Genomic DNA, 18,242 nt, shown 5'->3' with positions numbered 1-18,242 from the left:
CGATGCTGATGCTTAAGTGCTTCCAGCTGATTTTTGTGCAGCTGCTTGGCGCTCTGCCAGCATTTGTAGGCCTAGAGTGGGTTTATGCTGGAAGACATGGATAAAATAATCCCCTGTGTGTAACAAGCTGGTTGTCTGATACACATGATTTATACCAGATAGAAAGGAATGGCCCGAGAGCCCAACAGCATGTGGCAGTCATGGGGCCACATCCAAGACAGTACACTGAAAGGAGCTGGAAGGGTAAGGGCGGGAAACCAGGGTCGCTGGAGCAGGTAGGTCCAAGATGCTGTGAGAGCTCATTCGTATGTTCTCCTTTTGCTTTCTGTGTCACACATCTCTGTGTGAGGACCTAGTGCACAGGGAAATCGATTTACCAGCAAGGGAATACCCAAAGGTTTCGTGCACCCCTGAGAAGGGGAGGTGTGCACAAAGCTTCCCCAAGCAAAGCACCATCTGTGTCCCTCTGGGCTGCTTCAAGTTCAGGAGTGAGGTGTCCTTCAGCATGTCACAGTGTGGTGTTCGTCCTGTCTCTTTGGCAGAAGAACCACATGAAAGGAAAGGGGGAGGCCAGCATGAAGGTTGCTGATGAAGGTGCACAGCAGTATGGTGGTCCTCAGCAGCAAGAAGACCTTGCAGAAGGGGACTGCAGGGAATGGGCATTTCAGCTGTAAAAATGGGCAGAACTTGTGTCCTTACACCAAATCCACCATCTGCCTCCATGCTAAAGTGACAGTCTGGAGGAAGGATTTCTGTCCCCTCAAGTCTGTGGCCAGTATGAGATGACAGAAACGTGAGTAGGGATGAGGCTCCTTTCAGAGCCATCTCATAGACTTCCCTGCTTGTTTTCATGCTTTGCTTTTGCTGTTGGTCCTTACTGTGCTGGCCATCAGGACAGCTCTGCCACCCAGCTGGAATGCTGTGCAGGGTCCAGTGTGCTGGGGGTGTTGCAGCTGGTGGCACCTGGGAGTCTGGCTGTTCATCGGCTGCTTGTTCGGCACCCCCACTGTCCTACACCATCCCTCTGTGCTGCAGCTATCACTCCTTCAAAGCTAGACCAAACATCTGGCAAGAAAACATGGTTTAGTCTTTTCAGGGATGCTGCACCTATAGGTCAAAATGCTCTCTGAATTGCATGTTCTTGATTTGCTCTTCCCAGAGGGTTTTTTTTATTTTTTTTTTTTTTCTCACAGACTGATCCTAGGGTTCATGGATAGTGAGTCCAAGGCGTCTTGATGGTGGACTTCATGTTAATGTACAGATGGACTGGGCAGCAAGTTGATCAATCTGGCTATGTTGTTTTCAGTGCATGAGGGGTGTAGAGCACTCCTGTGAAACCAAATTACCAAGCTGCGTCAGACTAGCTCTGCATACATGCAACCAGTGTCCCGAGCAGAGACACCCTCTCCCCAGATGCCTGGCAGCCCTGCAGTCACTGCTAACCAGAACAAACTAGCACCTGAAACAAGAGGGAGGGCTGCAGCCATAGCATTCGTAACTCAGTTGCCTCACTTAATTCCCTTCACCTTGCAATTTGTCATCTATTGCATTATGTTTAGTGTGTCTTTATGTGTTTTCCATATCCAGTTACCTGCTTCTTTTATCCCTGCGATCCCCTTGCCTGGCCTTACAACCCTTAGCTCTTCAGGTTACATCCCTCTCTGTGTTGCTCAGTTGCAGTGCTCTCAGCTGCTCTCTACCTTAGTTTCTCCTTTCAGCATGTGAAGACCAGTAATTGTTTCATTCCTCTCTTAATCCTCTTTCTCCAGTGTTCCACATCTCCTCAATGTACACTTCTTCTCTTACCAACATGATGCACAGCTGCTTTGGATATTTTCCTTGCCATCCTTTGGAGGATTTGTGCATCTTTCAGGGCTTTTAAAACCAGTAAAACTCTAACTGCTCAAGCCTGGGCACTCCACACAGCATTAAAAGCCACAGGTCTGCTGCCTGTTGATGCTTTCCCAGGCTTCAACTCTTGATTAGCACTTCAAGGTCCAGCCCCAGCATCCCTCATGAATGTCAGGGCTTTTCTGATGGGAGAGTGAAGGGAGGGTTCTTCAGGGCCTCTCCATGGCCTCTGCCCACCTACCTTCAACATGTGTCTGACTGAGGAGTGACAACAGGGCTGGGGCAGAGAGGGAGAGATGTGCAGCTGGTCTACAAGTAAACCAGCCCTGAAACAGCACGTCAGCAAGTGTCAGGGAGGCCACTGGTGGCGTGATGTCCCTTTCTGACAACCTAGCATCCTTCCTGTGGCCATCTCTGCAGGGGCACTGTGGTCTTGGGCTTAGCTGAGTGGGAGGATGATGAAGATGTGCCCTTTGGGAGGGCAAGGGGGTAAATAAAGCCTGGTAACCTGCCTGCACCTCCATTAATTCTCTAGGGTGGTTGTAGCAAAGTTAACAGTATAAAAAGGAGCCACATTTAAGGAGCTGCTAAGGAGTGAGATGAGTTGTTTATGATTAAATTAAATTCATATGAAAGCTTATGACCTGCCAGTGCAAGCCTTGAGTAACTTTATAATGTAATTAAAAGCCCAACAGGGGAGAGAGCTGTGGTTATGCCACGTGTCGAGGAGCTGCTGGGAAGACGGAGGCCGTGGGTGGTGCTGCTGTGGAGAAGCGCCTGGTCACTGCCTTGTCTCCTCTGCTGCCCCAAGGGCAGAGCTGGGCAGGGAGCCTGGCTCCAGGGGGTGCGCTGCCGAGGAGAGAGGTGGGGTGCCCTGGCTCAGCGCCCAGCTTCCAGGGGTATGCGGGTTGTCCTGAGTAAGGCAGTTCTGCTGATCTGACCATACCAACTGCCAAGAAAGCCACTTTTTCCTGCTCATTTCCTGGCTCCTTTAGGGATGTGGTTGTTCGTGGCCAAGTCAGCCAACAACCACCTTGGGGGCTGTTGGTACGGGACAAGAGCGGGGTGAACAACCAAAACCTGGTGATGGAGCCCACGCACAGGATCGCCATGCCGGGCAGGATGGGCAAGCCCGGGCCCCCCTCGAGCCCCCTCCCCACGAAGGGCAAGCAGCCAGCTGCTCTCCCTGAAAAACTCTGCGCTCGGACACAGCCGAGCCGCCTTCCGAGCCGCCTTCCCATCCCCATCCCCCCCATCCTCATCCTCATCCCGGGGTGGGGGGGCCGCGGGGCCGTGCACCCCCCCGTCACCGGCCGCGCGTGGGGCGGACACGCGTGGGGCGGGCGGCGCCGCTCGCCCCTTTAAGCAGGCGGCGGTGGGGCCGCCCCTCCGGCCGGGATAGGCCGGGGCGGGCCGGGGCCGCCTCCCGCCCTCGGCAGCGGGCGGGCGGCGCGGCGGGGCTCGGCGCGGCGCTGCAGGCTCCGGTCCCGGCTGCGTGCGGCAGTGCCTCCCCCAGCGCCGCCGCTCCCCGCCTCGCCGGGCTGCGAGGGGCAGAGGCAGAGGCATGCCCCGGCGGAGCATCGCGGAGGTGAAGGTGCTGGACGTGCAGAAGCGGCGCATCCCCAACAAGCACTATGTGAGTGCCGCGGCTCGGGGCGCCCGGCCCCGGGCGAACAAAGGCCGGGCGCTGCCGGCCCCGCTCCCCCGCGGCTGCCCCGGGGCGGGAGGGAAGAGGAGGAGAAGGAGGAGGAAGGCAGCGCTGCCGGGTCTGCCGCTCCCACCCCCGGCGTCTCCCGTGGGGGTCACCCGGTGCCCCCCCTGCCAGCGAGGGGACGCGCTGCCTCTTCCCCGTGGGCCCCGGCTACCGGCGGGACATCGCCGCGCTGGGGGGGCAGCGCCGGTGGTGACCCTGTGCGGTTCCGCCGGAGGGAAGCGCCGGGAGGTGCCGGTGAGGGGCTGCGGGAGGGTTTTGCCGGCGGGGCTCTGGGGCAGCGCCCACCCGGGAGGAGGAGGAGGAGGAGGCGTCTCCGGGGCAGCACCGGGCAGCGCCTCCGCTTCAGCGAGGGAGCAGCGTTTGGCCGAGGGGCTCTGAAACCTGTTGGCTGCAGAGGCCCGGGGCAAGGGACCACCCGGCTCCTTCCCTCTGCGCCTGGGACATCGCTGCCATCCCTGGGAGGTGTTCCCTCGGGTCCCCTGCGCCCTGTCTGCGTGAGCTGCTCGGGAAGCGCCTTCCTGCATGCTCCAGGGCATCTTCCAAACTGTTGTGGGTTTGGCTATTTTTGAAGGGGTTGGGTTTTTTCCTTTTTTTTTTTTTTTAATTAAACTTTGGTGTGCTTCCAGGCATCCGTGGAGACCTTGTGGGTGAATCCTGGCAACAACTGTAAAACAAAGACCAAAATGTTCTTCCTGCCCCATTTGCCTTAGGCTGGGGTGACCCAGTGACACACTGTTTGTGGCACATTTGGGTTGTGATGATGTGCTGTTCACTCCAGCTGGAGTGTGTCATGTCAGCGGAGCCAGGGTCCTTGAGTTTTTGGGAGATTGGGGCTTCTCCAGGTCACCCTGGGTGGATTGTGGCAGTGAGCAGCAGTCTGAGGAAAGTAGAGGGCAGGCCAGCTCTAGCCAGGATGGAGGGGAGGGTAAAAAGGACTGTTACCCTCTCCTTGTATCCAAGGATGTGGTGTGGCTGCTGCAGCCCAACCCCTTATCACCCTTTCTTCCTCTCCTGCCCTGCCTGCAGCTTTATCAGCCTTGGCTGAGCTTGGCCCCAGCTCCAGACGTGCCCCTTTCCTTCTGTGTCCATCCCAGACCTACTCATTGTGGCTGGGTTATCATCCGATCTGGAGGAGTGTGTACGTGAAGAGGTTTGCTGAGCTGCGTACACTTCTGTTTGTCTTGGCGCATCTGTTGCACCGTCGTCAGGTCCCGTAACAGGGCTTGCCCAGGATCGCCTGCAGCTGCTCTTCCGCTCTCCCTTTGGGCCTTCTCGTTCCCTTGCAGGGGTTGGGGGCTCCGTGCGCCCCTCGGGACCTGTGTCCCCATGGCTGGCACGTGCACCCCAAGTGCTGGACGTGATCTGTTCTGCGCACCGTCCCTGCTCACCCTCCACCCGCACAGGCGAGGTGGGTGGAGTTGGGCATAGCACAAATAATCCCTGTGAGGCTGGAAAACTGGGACAGAGGTGTTTTTTAAAAAAGAGAGGTATGTCGGGGCAGCTGGGTGGGGGCAACGGAGTAGAAGCTCCCAGGGCAGTGGGAGAAAGCTCATGACAACCAGCTGTGCAGCCCGGCTGCTCGGCCGCCCTCTCCCTCCTCAACTGGCAGCTTGAGTCCTCTTCCTCTAACCTTCCCCTGTACTTGTCTTGGACCAAAACCCGTCAGCATGAGCCAGCACAGCTCGCGGCGGGGCTGAGCCCAGGGAGGGGCAGGCAGCTTGCAGGCAGCAGCCTCCCCAGGGCAGCACTGGAGTGAATGGGAGCACTCGCCTTGTTTGAGAAAATCAATAGGAACTAGACAGATTCACAAAGCTAGTTAATTATATGGAATCAAAACCTTTTTTTTTTTTTCTTCCTCCTGCAAAGAGAGGGAGAGGAGGGGCAGCGAATCGCGGCTGAGTCATCTTACTTTAGACTGTATCTGCTGGCATGCTGCAAATCCGAATCAACCACAAACTGTACGTGTTAAACCTTTGCTCTCTGCCTTCTCATTGCTGACCATAAATGTGCTCTCCTCCATCCCCTGAGGCAGCCGCTCGCTCCCCAGGGAGGCTGGAGGAGCACACCAGCTTTTCCTCCTGTTGCCTCTGCGCTGGCCTGACCGGCAAGTGACCCGTACTGCTCGGGCTCGGCCTCCTCTCTGCGTCGGCGAGAGGCTTTTCTTTGCCGGACAAAGGTGCAGTTGTGTTGGCTGCAGTGAGGCCACAGCAGAATGTTGTGAATTCCAGTTTCCCAGAAAAGTGAGATCAAACCATTGTTTCAAGGTCCTTATTGACGCCTGTGGTGGGGAGGGGCTGTAGGAAAGGCCAACTCTGTTCAGGCTGGTGTCGTTTGCCCACCACCTTGTGCAAAAAGAGTTGTGTTGCCCAAGACAAAAACTTGTGCTTTTTTGGATCTCTGATTTGAAGCAGTAGAGACAATATTCTCCCAGACTGTGGGCTTGGGCTGGGCAAGGACCCAGCAAGGTGTGAGGAAGGGTTTGGGTAGCTGGGTGCCAGCTGGAATGCATGCTGAGCTGAGTGTTGGGATTTAACTGGGGACCTGAATGCTGCCCCATGCCTTTGAACATGTGTGTGCCCGTGAACAGCACTGGCTCAAATCCTGGTGCAAGGGAGCATCAGTCCGGCATGCTGCTCTCTCGGATTCTCACAGTATGTCTGATGGCCCTGCTCTTCTGGAAGGACATGCCAGGACAACAGTGTGCTTGTCCCATCTCCTGTCCATCCTCCTTACTCTGGTGACAGCCCAGTACCTGACCTGAGGGCATGAGGAGCTGGGTGGGTTATTCAAAGGAAGCCCGGGTGTGCTTAGAGGCGTTTGGGGGATAGGAGAAATGGGAATGGCCTCTTGACTGCTCTCCTTCTTGGTGAGATGTTAAAGCCTTGGTGGGTGCTGCAGTGAGCACCGCTAGCAGAGGTCAGGCTGAATTGCAGTTAGCGGGGCTGCTCTCCCCTTGCCCGCTTCCCTCCTTGCGGTCAGCCTTGTGCTTCTGGAAGGCTCTTGCTGCCGTGTGCTGGCGTGGTGCGAGGCCGACACGTCTGCTCCCGTTCTTGTCAAACCAGCTCCACTCACACATGTGGAAGTGCTGAGAGGGGAAGGATAACCCAGCTTCTTGCTGTGAGTGATAGGGGCCTTGAATTTGCTCTGCTGGCTGTGAAACTGTATCACACTGTGGTGCGGTGGCACCTCCTCTCCCGGGCTGCTGACCTCGGCTGTTTCAGCTGCACTTGTGCTGCTTGTGTCTTTAAGCTTTTTTCATAGGTAGTACCTGGAAGGGACAGTGAGAAATGATCCTTTTGCAGGTGTTCATCGCAGGATGCACTGCTCTGATCCTGTTAAAGGAGGAAAACCAAGCTCAGGATCTCAGCAGCCCACTGTTCAAGTGAAGAAAGGGACTCCCACCCTTCAGGCAGTGGCTGGAAGGTTCACCCTGCAGTGACATTTCCCATACAACCCTATGTTAAGTGATTACTGCTCATGCCCCTCAGGGATGCTGCCAGCAAGGGCTCCGGGGCCATGCTGCAAATCTGAAAAGGCAAAGTCTAAGAGCAATGGTTAAAAATAATCGTTCTGGGCGACAGAGTAGCAGACTGTCATTTCTATGGTCTGGCCAAGTCTCAAATTCTGATAGATGAATGTTTATTCAGAAAAGACCCAAAACAAAGCCAGAGTTGAAACAGACTAAATTTTCCTTTAAAGGACTTCACGCGAGATCTTTTTATAGTTTTGTGTTTGTTATTCTCTAGTAGAAGTCTCCAAAATAAAGCTTTTCCCTACTAAATCCAGATTTTGGTTGGTTTTTTGGCCTCAGGCAAGCTTCAGGACCTTTCCTTTTAATACAGCTGCAATTTGTGTGTTTTGTTCTATGTGTTAATAACAATGTCATTGAATTGCATCTTCATTTGCATCATCCCACCCACCAAGAACATTTCCATAGTTCATATATTTTTAAATGGTTGCTCCAGAGCACAAACCAAAATTATATATATACATCCGACAGGAAAGAGAGAGCAGCATGCTGTTTGGTTGTGTTAGTTTATTGGAAAATATGGACTATGCTCTTGCAGGACTTCCTTTCCCAGCCTCCATATGCTCACACGTATCACTTTGAAAAAGGGAAATTTAAAAACAGTGTGCCGCATTTATTTCGCAAGCTCAGTTCACAAGATTGCAGACTTTAAACAAGGTGAATACCTGTGTGTGTTGAACCACCTCATTTGTGGCAGCTGCCTTGCAAAAGTAATTAACTGCACGTGTTGGAGTCTGGTGCCTAGATGATAGCATCTATAGAGATTTTAAAATAAGTTTGATGAAAACCACATTCGCAAAGTAAGTGTGTTATATTTTTGATGTGGAATTTGTGACGTGATGGTAGGTGTCTTCTCTGCTCCTGTTCCTTGTAGTGATGAGGCCATTTGTGGTTTCATTCATTGCTTATCTGGAGTTGATTGTGGAGCATTTAGAGAAGAGTGCTTGAATGGCAAGAGGAGGAGGGCTACTGATCTACAGATTCAGTTATTTTTTCAGTGCCTGAAGAAATGTGTCCCGTGGACCTGTGTGTCATGGTCGCCTGGTCCCGACTTGCCCAGCGGGAGCAGAGCTCTGTTGGGATCTGGTGCCGAATCACCTCGTACAGCTGCGTTATTTCTGCCGTGGTGAATCATACCGGTTGCTTGGCTTAAAAAGGATGTTGGGGGATGACTTCCCCCCTGCCATGCTCTCTGGGGAGTGTGACCGTGCTTCTGGTATGGTGGGAATGTCCTGTGGGGAACCGAAGGATCTGGGTGAGTTTAGATGTAGGGAGCAGGAGGTTAAAATGAATAGTGTGAGATCCATCCAGGGTCTGGTAACTAAACTAGGAATGCTAGAGAGCAAAAGTGAAACCAGAATATATGAAGCAAGGCTAAACCCAGGAAGCTGGAATCTCTGCCTCAGTGAGGAGTTTCTGAGAGTCAGTGGCCTCAAGAGATTTGAGGGCTTTCTGGGCATCCTTAGTGGTGTTTTGCTGCCGTATCCTGTGGTTCTGCTGTATCTCATCCCACTTTCTATCAACTGGCCCATGCTCTCCTTCTTGAGGCAGGCCACAGGCAGGGCATTTGGAGCCCACAGCTGGTACAAATTTGGACCTGTCCTTGTGCCTGGCCCTGCTCTGCCGCACAGCATTACAGAGTAGACCAATCCTTCCTTCCCCCTCACCTCTCAAGAGAATTGGGACTTAAGGGAACGCTGTTGGCTTTGTGGATGAGAACCAACACTCAAACGCAAACTCTCCTTTGTTTTTCTTCCCTAGTTGTGTTACTTAAGGCTGTTGAAAACTTTGAATGTGGCAGTTTAGTGGAAGGGCCAAATCCTGCCTTGCACACGGCCATGGAGGCTGATGCAGCTCTGTGTGGAAAGCTGGTGGTTGTACACCGTTCCAGCAGTGAACTTTGGCACCAAGGCCATCCATTGCCTTTACCCACTCGGAGGTCCAGTGACCTTGATCCCTCTCAGCTTTGCCTTGGAGGTATCTCTGTCTTCTGGCCATTTCACGTAGCAGTGGGTAATAGGAAACAAATGAATCCATATGTTTGACCTTCAGCGTGACTCAGAACAAACAAGAGGGTGGATGTATTGTATGGCTGAGGGGTCTGCACTGCAGCTGAGTGGGGCTCAGTGGGTTGTCCTTGGGGTCCCTGTGCTTGGCATAACCCTCTATGCGCACACTTCATCCCAGCAGCTCTGGCTGTGTGCTAAGGCAGCGCTGTGCCCTTGCAAGCTGTACAACAGCGGAGTGAGAAGAGCTGTCCCTCACTGGGGTTTTAGGGAGGGTGCAGTCGAAGGGATGAATCAGAGCAAGGGGAGGTAGCTGCTTTGTAGTCCTGGGTGCATGGGCAGGTTGGTTTGGGTTATTTGCAGTGGCGATGAGGATGTGCCCATCCTCGTGCTGTCTGCATCCCCGTTACCCAGCTCCTCCCTGCAGCTCTGACTTGTTGCTTCTGCATCTCTCCTCTGCTAGTCCAGAGGGACCATGGCAGCACCACCGATGCCCTGCAGTTACCGCTGGGATTGCTTCTCCGTGCCTTTCCCAGTGCTGTCTGAACCAGCCCAACCCTTCTCCCAGCTCTCCCCATCCACAGACTGAGTTGGGGGCTGGCTGTCCTTCTCCCCCTCCCAGCTTCAGTGTCCTGCGGCGCGAGAGCCCCCACGCTCCCCTCCCCGGCCCTGCACGCCTGCGGCAGCGAAGGCTGATGGAGAGGGGCCAAGCACAGCAGCTCACCGCCAAGAACTTTCTTTGTTTCTAGCCACCTCCCTCCCTTTTTTTCTTTTCCTCTTACAATTTCCCACTCCCTTTTCTATATTAAACCCCGCTCTGGTTTGGCTCGATACCTCAGCTGCTTCAGTTTCTCTGCCCCTTTGAATTTCTCGGCGCTCCTTTCTCCCGGCTGCAGCCGAAGCCTGGGTGCGAGGCTCTCACATTGCTTCCCTGTGTTTCGGAGCGTGGGGGAGCACGGGTGGAATAGAGAAACTGATGCTTTTTTCCCTTCTACTGGCAAAAGATGCTTTAAATATGCGGAGTTTTCCACAGAGAGGTTTATTGTACATAGTCTCCCTGGACCCGAGACCACACAGGCTCAAACCCATTGGAAACAGCTCTGCAGACAGCTCTGCCTCTGCTGGAGGCTGTTATGTCTGGCTTTGCCATAGGAGCTCTGCTGAGTGGCTGGGGACCTGCGCTGATGCCCGTTGGTGGCGGGTGGGCATTGCTGCGTGTCCCTGCAGCCCTGTGGAGTTGTCTCCCCAAGTGACTGTGGCGTTGTTTTCCACCCTGCCTCTGGTGTGGCTGATGTGGGAACAGGAGAGTCTCGGTGTGTGGGAGCTCTGGACGCAGGGATGCTTCGGGCCTGGGGAAGAGCCACCCAGGGTGGGTGGGCTGTGCCAGCGAGGGCTGCTGGCGGGTTGGTGGCTCGCAGGACTGTGTTAGGATGGGTGCGCGGCTCCTGGGCTCAAGCTGGTGTAGCTGGGTGGTGCTGAGCTCTGTATGGACTTGCTGCCCCGTTCGGCCATGTGCTGGGTGCCAGGCAGATTGCTCACAGGCCAGCCAGCAGCTGCCCTCTTCCCCAAAGCCTTGCTTGTGGGCTTTATATGTGCCCCTCCCAGCCAGTATGCCTTGCAAGTCTCTTTGGAAAACTTGGGAAAATTCCTGTGTGAGGAGAGAGGCTGAAACTGTAGCTCTAGGTTTTTCTGCAACCCCAGTCTGCCTTTTTCCTACTCAGATTTAAGCAGTCCAGGCCGCTTCCCAGGTTGCGTTTTGTGCATGTCCGTAGTGTGTTTATGCAAGGAGTCCAGAAGTGATTCTTCTAGGAGGTCACACGGCCTCATGTTTCAAGAACGGGAAACTGTTTCTGGTTTGGGTTTTTTTTTTTTTTTTAGTATCTGTTCTTAATTCCATTGCCTCAAGTCAGCCGCTTGAATCATCTCCTCTCTCTAGCGTTGTATGCAAAAATGTGCCTCTTGGGGAAAGTGCAAGACTGAGGGCTTGTGAAGGACTCCAGAGTCCTCTGTCCCTTTGGGCGGTGGAAGTCATCAGGAGTCATTGCTATCTGCAGCACTGAGGCTCTTTATCAGTCCCTGGAAAAATACTTCTGGGATCTGACAGCTCTCAGCACTTATACTTTCTACTTCATTTCTTCAAGAGGAAAAAAACATAAATATATCTCTGGCTGCCCTTTCAGATAGAAATAATTTGTGCTGGCTTTTTGTCCCCTCTGTTCTTGCACTCCAATCCCTGTGACTCTGACCGTTCTGGATGTGTGTCTGAGCTGGCTCCTTCATCCTCCCTGCTCTTCGGGTGATGCCTGGTGCTGGAGCTTGCCCCTCACCTGGGGTGCCATCCTCCCCAGGCGGGATGTCCTGGATCTCCGTCCGGCGTTTGCCTGCTGCAAGTTGCCAGAGAGTTTCCCCCGGGGCTGCAGAGCCCTTGTTGCCGTGCGAACTGACTGGCAGCTCTTGTTGACAACTCTGTTACGGTTGGCCAGGTGCCATTTGCATTTCTTTTAGCAACCTGTCATTTTTTGACAGTTCCCTTATGAAGATTTTCAGTCCCACTTTCCACTGGTCCCTTCTCCCTCTGAGCTGCCTCTCCAGAGATGCTGGGGAGGGGAGAGCAGTGGCAGGCACAGGGTCATGACGGAGGGATGCCACGGGAACCGAGCTCATGATGCCTGGCTGGGCGGGCTGTGATATCCCCTGTGCCTTTTTTTCATCTTTATATTTCTGTTCAGGGCTCTTGGCTTCTAATGTGACCAAGGAGAATCTTGGGCAGTGGTGGTCCTGATGGTAAACTCCTCAATTAGTAATTTTTAAGTAGTTTGTATGTGACCAATTACTTGTAAGTAATTGGAGAGTTTGGGGAGTTTGGGGGCCCAATCCCTGCGGTGTCTGTCAGAGTTCAGGCTTTTGCGTCTGCAAGTTTCAATTTTCTGTGAAGGATCTGGTCTGCTTCTGCCCTCCAAGGGATAGGAGCACGGAGAGCACTTGGCATTAATGTGAAGTGCTCCTCTCATCCGTCAGTAAGCAAGATCCACCTGCACCTCCCAAAACTGTCCCCGTGGCCTCTGTAGCCCCTGGGAGTGGAGGACAGGTCTTGTTTCCTTGCTTTGGTCTTTGCTGAGACTCTGACAAGGTGGTCCCACCGGGAACTCCTCTTGCTGCAGTGTGGGACTGCAGTTTCATGGCAAAGGGCAGGGGAGCTGGTGGCTGGGAGAGGAGTGATGGAGAGCTGAGGGTGCATGTGTGGGCCTCTTTTAATGCTGAAAGCAGGATTTTGTGTGTATTTGAGTGGCCCTGAAGTTCTGTACCTCTCCTCTCACCTTGCTCTAGTAGGACAAATGCCGTGAGCTGTGTCTCAAGGATTTCAGAAGCATGGGCATGAATGTTGAGCCTGACCTGTGGCTGAAATGAAGAGAAGGAGGGTTCAGCCCTGGTGATTTCCGCCTCTTCCAAAGCTCAGCTTGGCCCGTTGCCTTCAGGCATCAGACCTAGCTGTAAGGTTTGATGTGACACGTGTGCAGCAACGTTGGCTGGAGCAGAGCAAGGGATGGAGGCTCTTGGGGTTGGGAGTGGGGCAGGGTAAGGCATCCTTTCCAGAGGGAGGGAGGGGAGCCGCTGGTTCCCGGGTTTCACCGAGTCAGCTAGTTCCCTCCATGGTGCAGACCCCGCCGCTGGCCCGGGAAGGGCTGTAAATATTTAGATAGCTCAGCCTGTTGGTTTTGGCTGGGGGCCCAGCCCACGTGATGGGGTTGCAGAGCCCCCCTCCTGAATCTGGCCGCCCGCCGTCTCCCTGCCATCTGCTCGGCTCTCCCCACCCCTCAAGGAAATGGTGGAGCAGGATCCGAGCAGTGGCCCCCCCCATTCCCAGCAGTTCTCCCCATGGGTGCACGTCCCCGAGGCAGCGCCAGCTGCAGCCCTGGGAGATCCCCTCGCTCTTTCCATGGAAAAGGCCTGCTGGTGGTTTCTCTGTGTTATTTCTTTGAAGCACTGTAGAAATCAGAGCTGGAGAAGACCCATGAAATAACTGTTTCCACATGCCCTCACCCACACAGCCAGGCTGGGAAAAAGCCTGTCCTTGGAGCAGCCGCTGCAGGAGAGAGGGCTGTGGGAGCGGGTGATGGGATGGAGAAAACTGGGTTTGTTTGGGCTGCTACTTGATGATGGCTGCTCCTGGTAGGACATGGTGCAGTGCCAGGCCAGGAGGGGAAACTTCAGGCCAATTGCAATGATTTCAAAACTGTCTTGATCATTGAAAGTGTCTTCCAAAAGCACCTGAGAAAGGGATGGGCGGTTGCCTCTGGGAGCTTGGTGCCTCATTATTTCCAGTCCCTGTGGAAACCATCACTGGGTGGCTGACTGCACTGTTCATACCTTGCACAATCTGCGCTTTTTTTGCTAGTTGAGGAGAGCACCTGAGTTATGTTTTCGGGTGTATTTTTTTTGTCCCTAGGACAGCAGAGACTGGATTTGGCAGAGACCAAGATCTGTGATGGTTTTGGCCAACAGGACACGTCGGTAGGATGGGGCCATCGGTGAAGGACGAGGGATATTTCCAAGGAGAGAGGAAGCCAGCTTTACTGAGACGGTGTTTTTTATACATAGTGAGGAGCTCCTGCAAGTGTGGGCTTCCCAATCTTTTCTGCTTTCCACAAGTAGGTGAGGAGATACCCCTGGAGACCTTTCTGCCATTCAAATGGGATGTGCAAGAAACCATTATTCAGACTCCTGGGAGATCTGCATTTCAGCAAGATATGAGCGAGCTCATCATTTGGGAGAAATGCTCCTTCCCTCAATTGCAAAGGGTATAATAAAGCATGGTGTGCCCTCAAATCTCATGGCTTTATTACCCTTAAGAGCTTTGAATTCATTTTGGCTTGAGCAAATCCACATCGTGATTAAAATCCCAGTCTAATAAGCTGTTGACTCCAAATAAAGGCAGGATAGGAATAAACAATGAAGAAAAGTTGGCTCTTCCTCCTGCCCCAGTGGAAGGCTTTCTCCAGGCAGGCAGCCAGCAGTGATATAACCCTGTAAAGTGCTGTAGACTGGTAAGAAAGCTGGGATATCAGCTGAGCTTCCAACCAAAATGAGCTCATGCTGGCCTGCGGGCAAGTCCTGGGGTGAGGGTAAAGACAGCTTGGACGCTTACTTGGCGTCAAGTTAACACTTAGTTTGCTGATGGTATGGTGGCAACTGTATGGATGCTGTCAGATACTTCAGAGGCCACGTCATGCAACTTTACCAGTTTTCATTGCAAACTGTGGTCAGCCAAGTTGTCCCTGATATGCTGATGTCTAGAAGCATGTTCCTGAATGGATATTGTGCCTGAGTCAATGCAGAGTACTTGCCAAGCCCTGTTTGGTGGTAAGCAAGCACAGTGTCTGGGCCTCCCTTGTAGCAAATCATGGTCCATCCAGGTGTCCACAGATGTTCCAGATGCTGTCTTGCAGGAGCTCTCTGTCTTCCTTATGTTAATATGCAGAAAGAGCACATCCTTCAGCTCAAAAAAAGAATTTGTGAATGGAAGGAGGGGATCATGGTCAGCTGAATAAGGCCTGCGAGGCGATGCTGAGCGGTTCGTTTTTTATCTGGGAGAGGGTGGTGGTGCCTGTGACACCTGGCCAGCTCACTGCAAGTCAGCAAAGCAGTCACAGATGTTTGGGCTGATCATCTGGTTTAAGAAAAGTGGTCATTGAATGGCTGTGTTGAAAGTACTGCAGTTCTTTAGCAGTAAGAGTTTGCTTCATCTCGCTGCCTCTTTTTCCATCTTAATTTGGAAGTGATTCTGCTGCTAAGAGTTTGTGGTTCTTCAGAAGTCTCCTCACCTTGATAGGTCATGCTTCATCAGCCCTCTGAGCAGCGGAGTGAGTTTTCGATCAGATTTTTAGTACAGCATTCGAGTAGGTTTGATTTAGCGTTGTGCTGCCCATTTGAGTGTCCTGGTGTTTGAGTTTCGATATTGGGCTGGGTTGTTGGTTGCATTCCAGCATCTGGAAAAACGCGTGTCTCTGTGGGAAACCTTGTGAAACTCTTAAGGGATTCTGTTTTAAATACCAAAACGTCAGCATCCTAAGAGCCTTCGCTCTTCATTACGTTAACTGGAGTTCTAGCAGGTCCGTTCACCTGAGCTTCTGAATGTTTTGTTCCTGCTTCAGTGAATTGATACTTGAACTTGTGGTGGAAATAAGCAGGACGTGAGAGTTAGAAGAAAAAATGAACATGCCCTCATTCTGCTTAGTCAATCTGTTACCAATTAGTGAAGGCTGAGGTTTGCATCACTGGAGTGTTACGCTGGCATCTCGTCAAGGGTCATCTTTAGTTTCAGTGAGCAACAAGTAAGGACATTAGATAAGTAATTGCCCAATTCTGTTGTTTGCTTGTTGTTTTTCATAGAAGAATAAAAAAATTGGGTTGGGTTTTGTTTTGGTTTTGCATTCATCACCAGTAAAAGCCTGGTCACATGGTCTGTGAATAACCTACAGTTACTAGGATTGATTGTGTAGCATTTTAAAGAACAGGAGGGTAATTTGCACCCCTGCAAGTTTAAGTAAACAAAACCTCAGAGCTATTATGGAAGAACAGATGGAGTTTTGAACATTGTGGGTCTGAGCTCTCACAAGTCGCAGCCCCAGGCCCTGGGCTGGCGGTAGTGTGTGGTGTGGCACGCTGTGGGCTGCACCACGGGGATCTTGACATCAAACTTGATGCTGCAGCCATGGATGGGATGGCCACGGCATACTTATTAACTCGTAATGTGTCTGGGGAGACTTTAACTGTGTTTTTACATGGAAGTGCCCTTTCACATGAAATGTATGCCCCTATTTAGGGAAAGGGAGCTGTCTTGGTTCACAACTATCAATAAGCATTTAGTAGACAGTTAAGTTGCAGCAGTGGAGCTTAATAATTTAATCTTACATATTTTCTGGTATTGCTGAAATGACTTTAAGTGGTCCCATGAACTTCCCTGGTTGATGCCCAGCCGTGGGAGCTGCATTGGCAGTTCTAGCAACATTCGGGTTGTGGTGTGGGTTGTTGGGTCACTCCTCTCTGATTTTTAACTCTGTTCTCTACAGGTGTACATTATCAAAGTCACCTGGTCCAATGGGTCCACAGAAGTCATATACCGACGGTACAGCAAATTCTTTGACCTGCAGGTAAGCATTTTGCCAGTTCTTGGGGTTCTGACTTTGGAGGGTCGAAAGCTGTGGTCACTTGAGAAGCATGGTTTCTGCCTTATGCTAAGCATGCCTTTTGTAATCTATCAGAAAATGTTTTGATTTGAGGAAGCTGAAATGCAAGTTTGGACATCCTTAAAAAAGCAAGAACAAAGCAACCTCAAAAGCTGGACACTTCGCTCCAGTGCCTCTTCGTGTTGGTAGGGACAGCCTGGATCTTTCGCATCTCCAGTGTTAAAGTTCTGCTGTCACTCCCTGGACTAAATGCATGCAGGGCTGCATAGGTGTGTTTAAATTCCTGCAACAGAAATCTGTGCAAGTGGTGGGGTTTTTGTTGCAGTGGTGGTGGGTTTTTTTCTTTGCTTTGGGGGGGATTTTGTTAAAGTTAGGCCCAAATTCCATTCCTGTGGAGCTAATAGCATGCCTTTCCCAGCTGCTATCACAGCAAAACAGGGCTGCTGCTGGGTCCATGTCTCACTGGCTGGCGTTTCTGGGAACAGGCGCTGGGGAAATGCCCACTGGCCGGTGCAAAGCAGTGCCAGCCCGGAGGGCAGCTGACAGCAGCTGCTTTAGCAATTACCTCCTCGTGCAGGGGGGAGCAGGGAAGAAAATGGAGCCGGGAGGGAGGGAGGAGGCTGGAAAGGCAATTGGGACAGGCTGGGTTGCAGAAACTGAAGCCGGTGTTCTGGGCGAGCAGGCAAAGGGTGTTTTCCACCCCCTCCTTGGTGGAGATGAGCCAAGGGGTCTGGCTGAGCTTTATGAGCCAAAACACAAACTGAGCTGCTGGAACAGGCTCTGTGCAGATGAGAAAGGAAAATGCATGAAGTGATCTATGGACCAGCAGCAACTGCCAGAAAAGTCACTGGCACGTTCCTCCTGGCCTGTGTGCAGGACTGGGAGAGGAGCTGGGCACTCTCTGTCTCCAGCAACCTGCTCACGTGAAGTTGAGCATCACTATATGTTTTATTTGAAAAAGTGCTGTGGTCGCCTGGGAATGAGGTTGTCTTTCCTGAAATCGCTGCATCCAGACACAAATACACTGCTAAAATTACAGCACATCTGGGCCTGCCCAGCGAAGCAAGCCCATGAGAATCCAGATGGCTTTCCCAGGTTCAGCTGGTCAGCTGGCTTCGGGTCAGCCTGCAAAGCCTGGGATTGTGCGAGACGGCTGCTCACATCGATGGTGCCCTGTCCCCTGCCTGACAAGGCACCTCCTGCAGAGCTGTGGATGTGGCCATGAGGATGACCACGTTGAGTAAGCCCTGGCCAGCCAGTGAGAGCCCAGCTTTGGCAAGACGCTGGGTGTCCTTACCCTGCCCCTTGCTGCTGTCCCACAGCATTGTGCTGGGCAAAGTAAGGTAGGGTGGCACCGGCAGCTGCTGGTACAGGCAGGGGTTAAGCTGTGTGCAGCTGCTTGTGTAACCAAGGAAATATTAAAGTAAATAAACAGGGAACAGCTGTTGGGCAGCAGCCAGGGTTGGAAGGAAATGGAGCTCAGTGCTTCCTTCTCCACAGCATCTTGTCTTCACTGGTGCTCCAAGGTGGTGGCCAAGCTCACACTGTCGTTTGCTGCAAGGGGGGCACACTTTTTTAGGGTTTATATGTGATAAACTGGTGCCTCCAGCTATGCTGTTTCCCTGGGCTGTCTTGCTCCTCATGGGCTGTCCTTCCTCTCTTCCTCCCCTTCCATCTTGGCTGGAGCTGTGCACGCTCCTAGATGGAAAGCATTGTCACTGAAGGCTGTCTGGAGCCAGAGACTCAAACTGGCTCTGCAGAACACTCTGGAGCACCTTTAGAGGCAGAGGTGCTTTATATATATGTGTGTGTGTGTGTGTGTGTCTATCTATCTATCTATCTATCTATCTATCTATCTATCTCATGGTGTGGATGGGAAAGTTTAAAGCAAACATCTCCCCCCATCCCTGTTCCCTGCAGCTTTTACTAAAAAAAAAAAAGAGTAACCACTCCTT

The 18,242-nt window shown here is 52.5% G+C and overlaps 1 protein-coding gene across 2 annotated transcripts in view; it reads left to right on the top strand.

The window, feature by feature from the left end:
• The first annotated feature begins 3,370 nt into the window (after positions 1-3,370).
• The window catches only part of SH3PXD2B (SH3 and PX domains 2B), a 79,199-nt gene continuing 64,327 nt past the window's right edge, over positions 3,371-18,242 (top strand). For both annotated transcript variants that reach the window (XM_074838783.1, XM_074838782.1), the window contains exons 1-2: positions 3,371-3,487; positions 16,171-16,251. In XM_074838783.1, coding sequence (XP_074694884.1) covers positions 3,416-3,487; positions 16,171-16,251 — 153 coding nt within the window. In that variant the 5' untranslated portion in view covers positions 3,371-3,415. The remainder of the gene's footprint in view (positions 3,488-16,170; positions 16,252-18,242) is intronic.

This window comes from Strix aluco, chromosome 13, assembly GCF_031877795.1.
Source record: "Strix aluco isolate bStrAlu1 chromosome 13, bStrAlu1.hap1, whole genome shotgun sequence".
NCBI classification, from domain to species: domain Eukaryota; kingdom Metazoa; phylum Chordata; class Aves; order Strigiformes; family Strigidae; genus Strix; species Strix aluco.
This window is presented reverse-complemented; position numbering and strand designations above follow the sequence as displayed.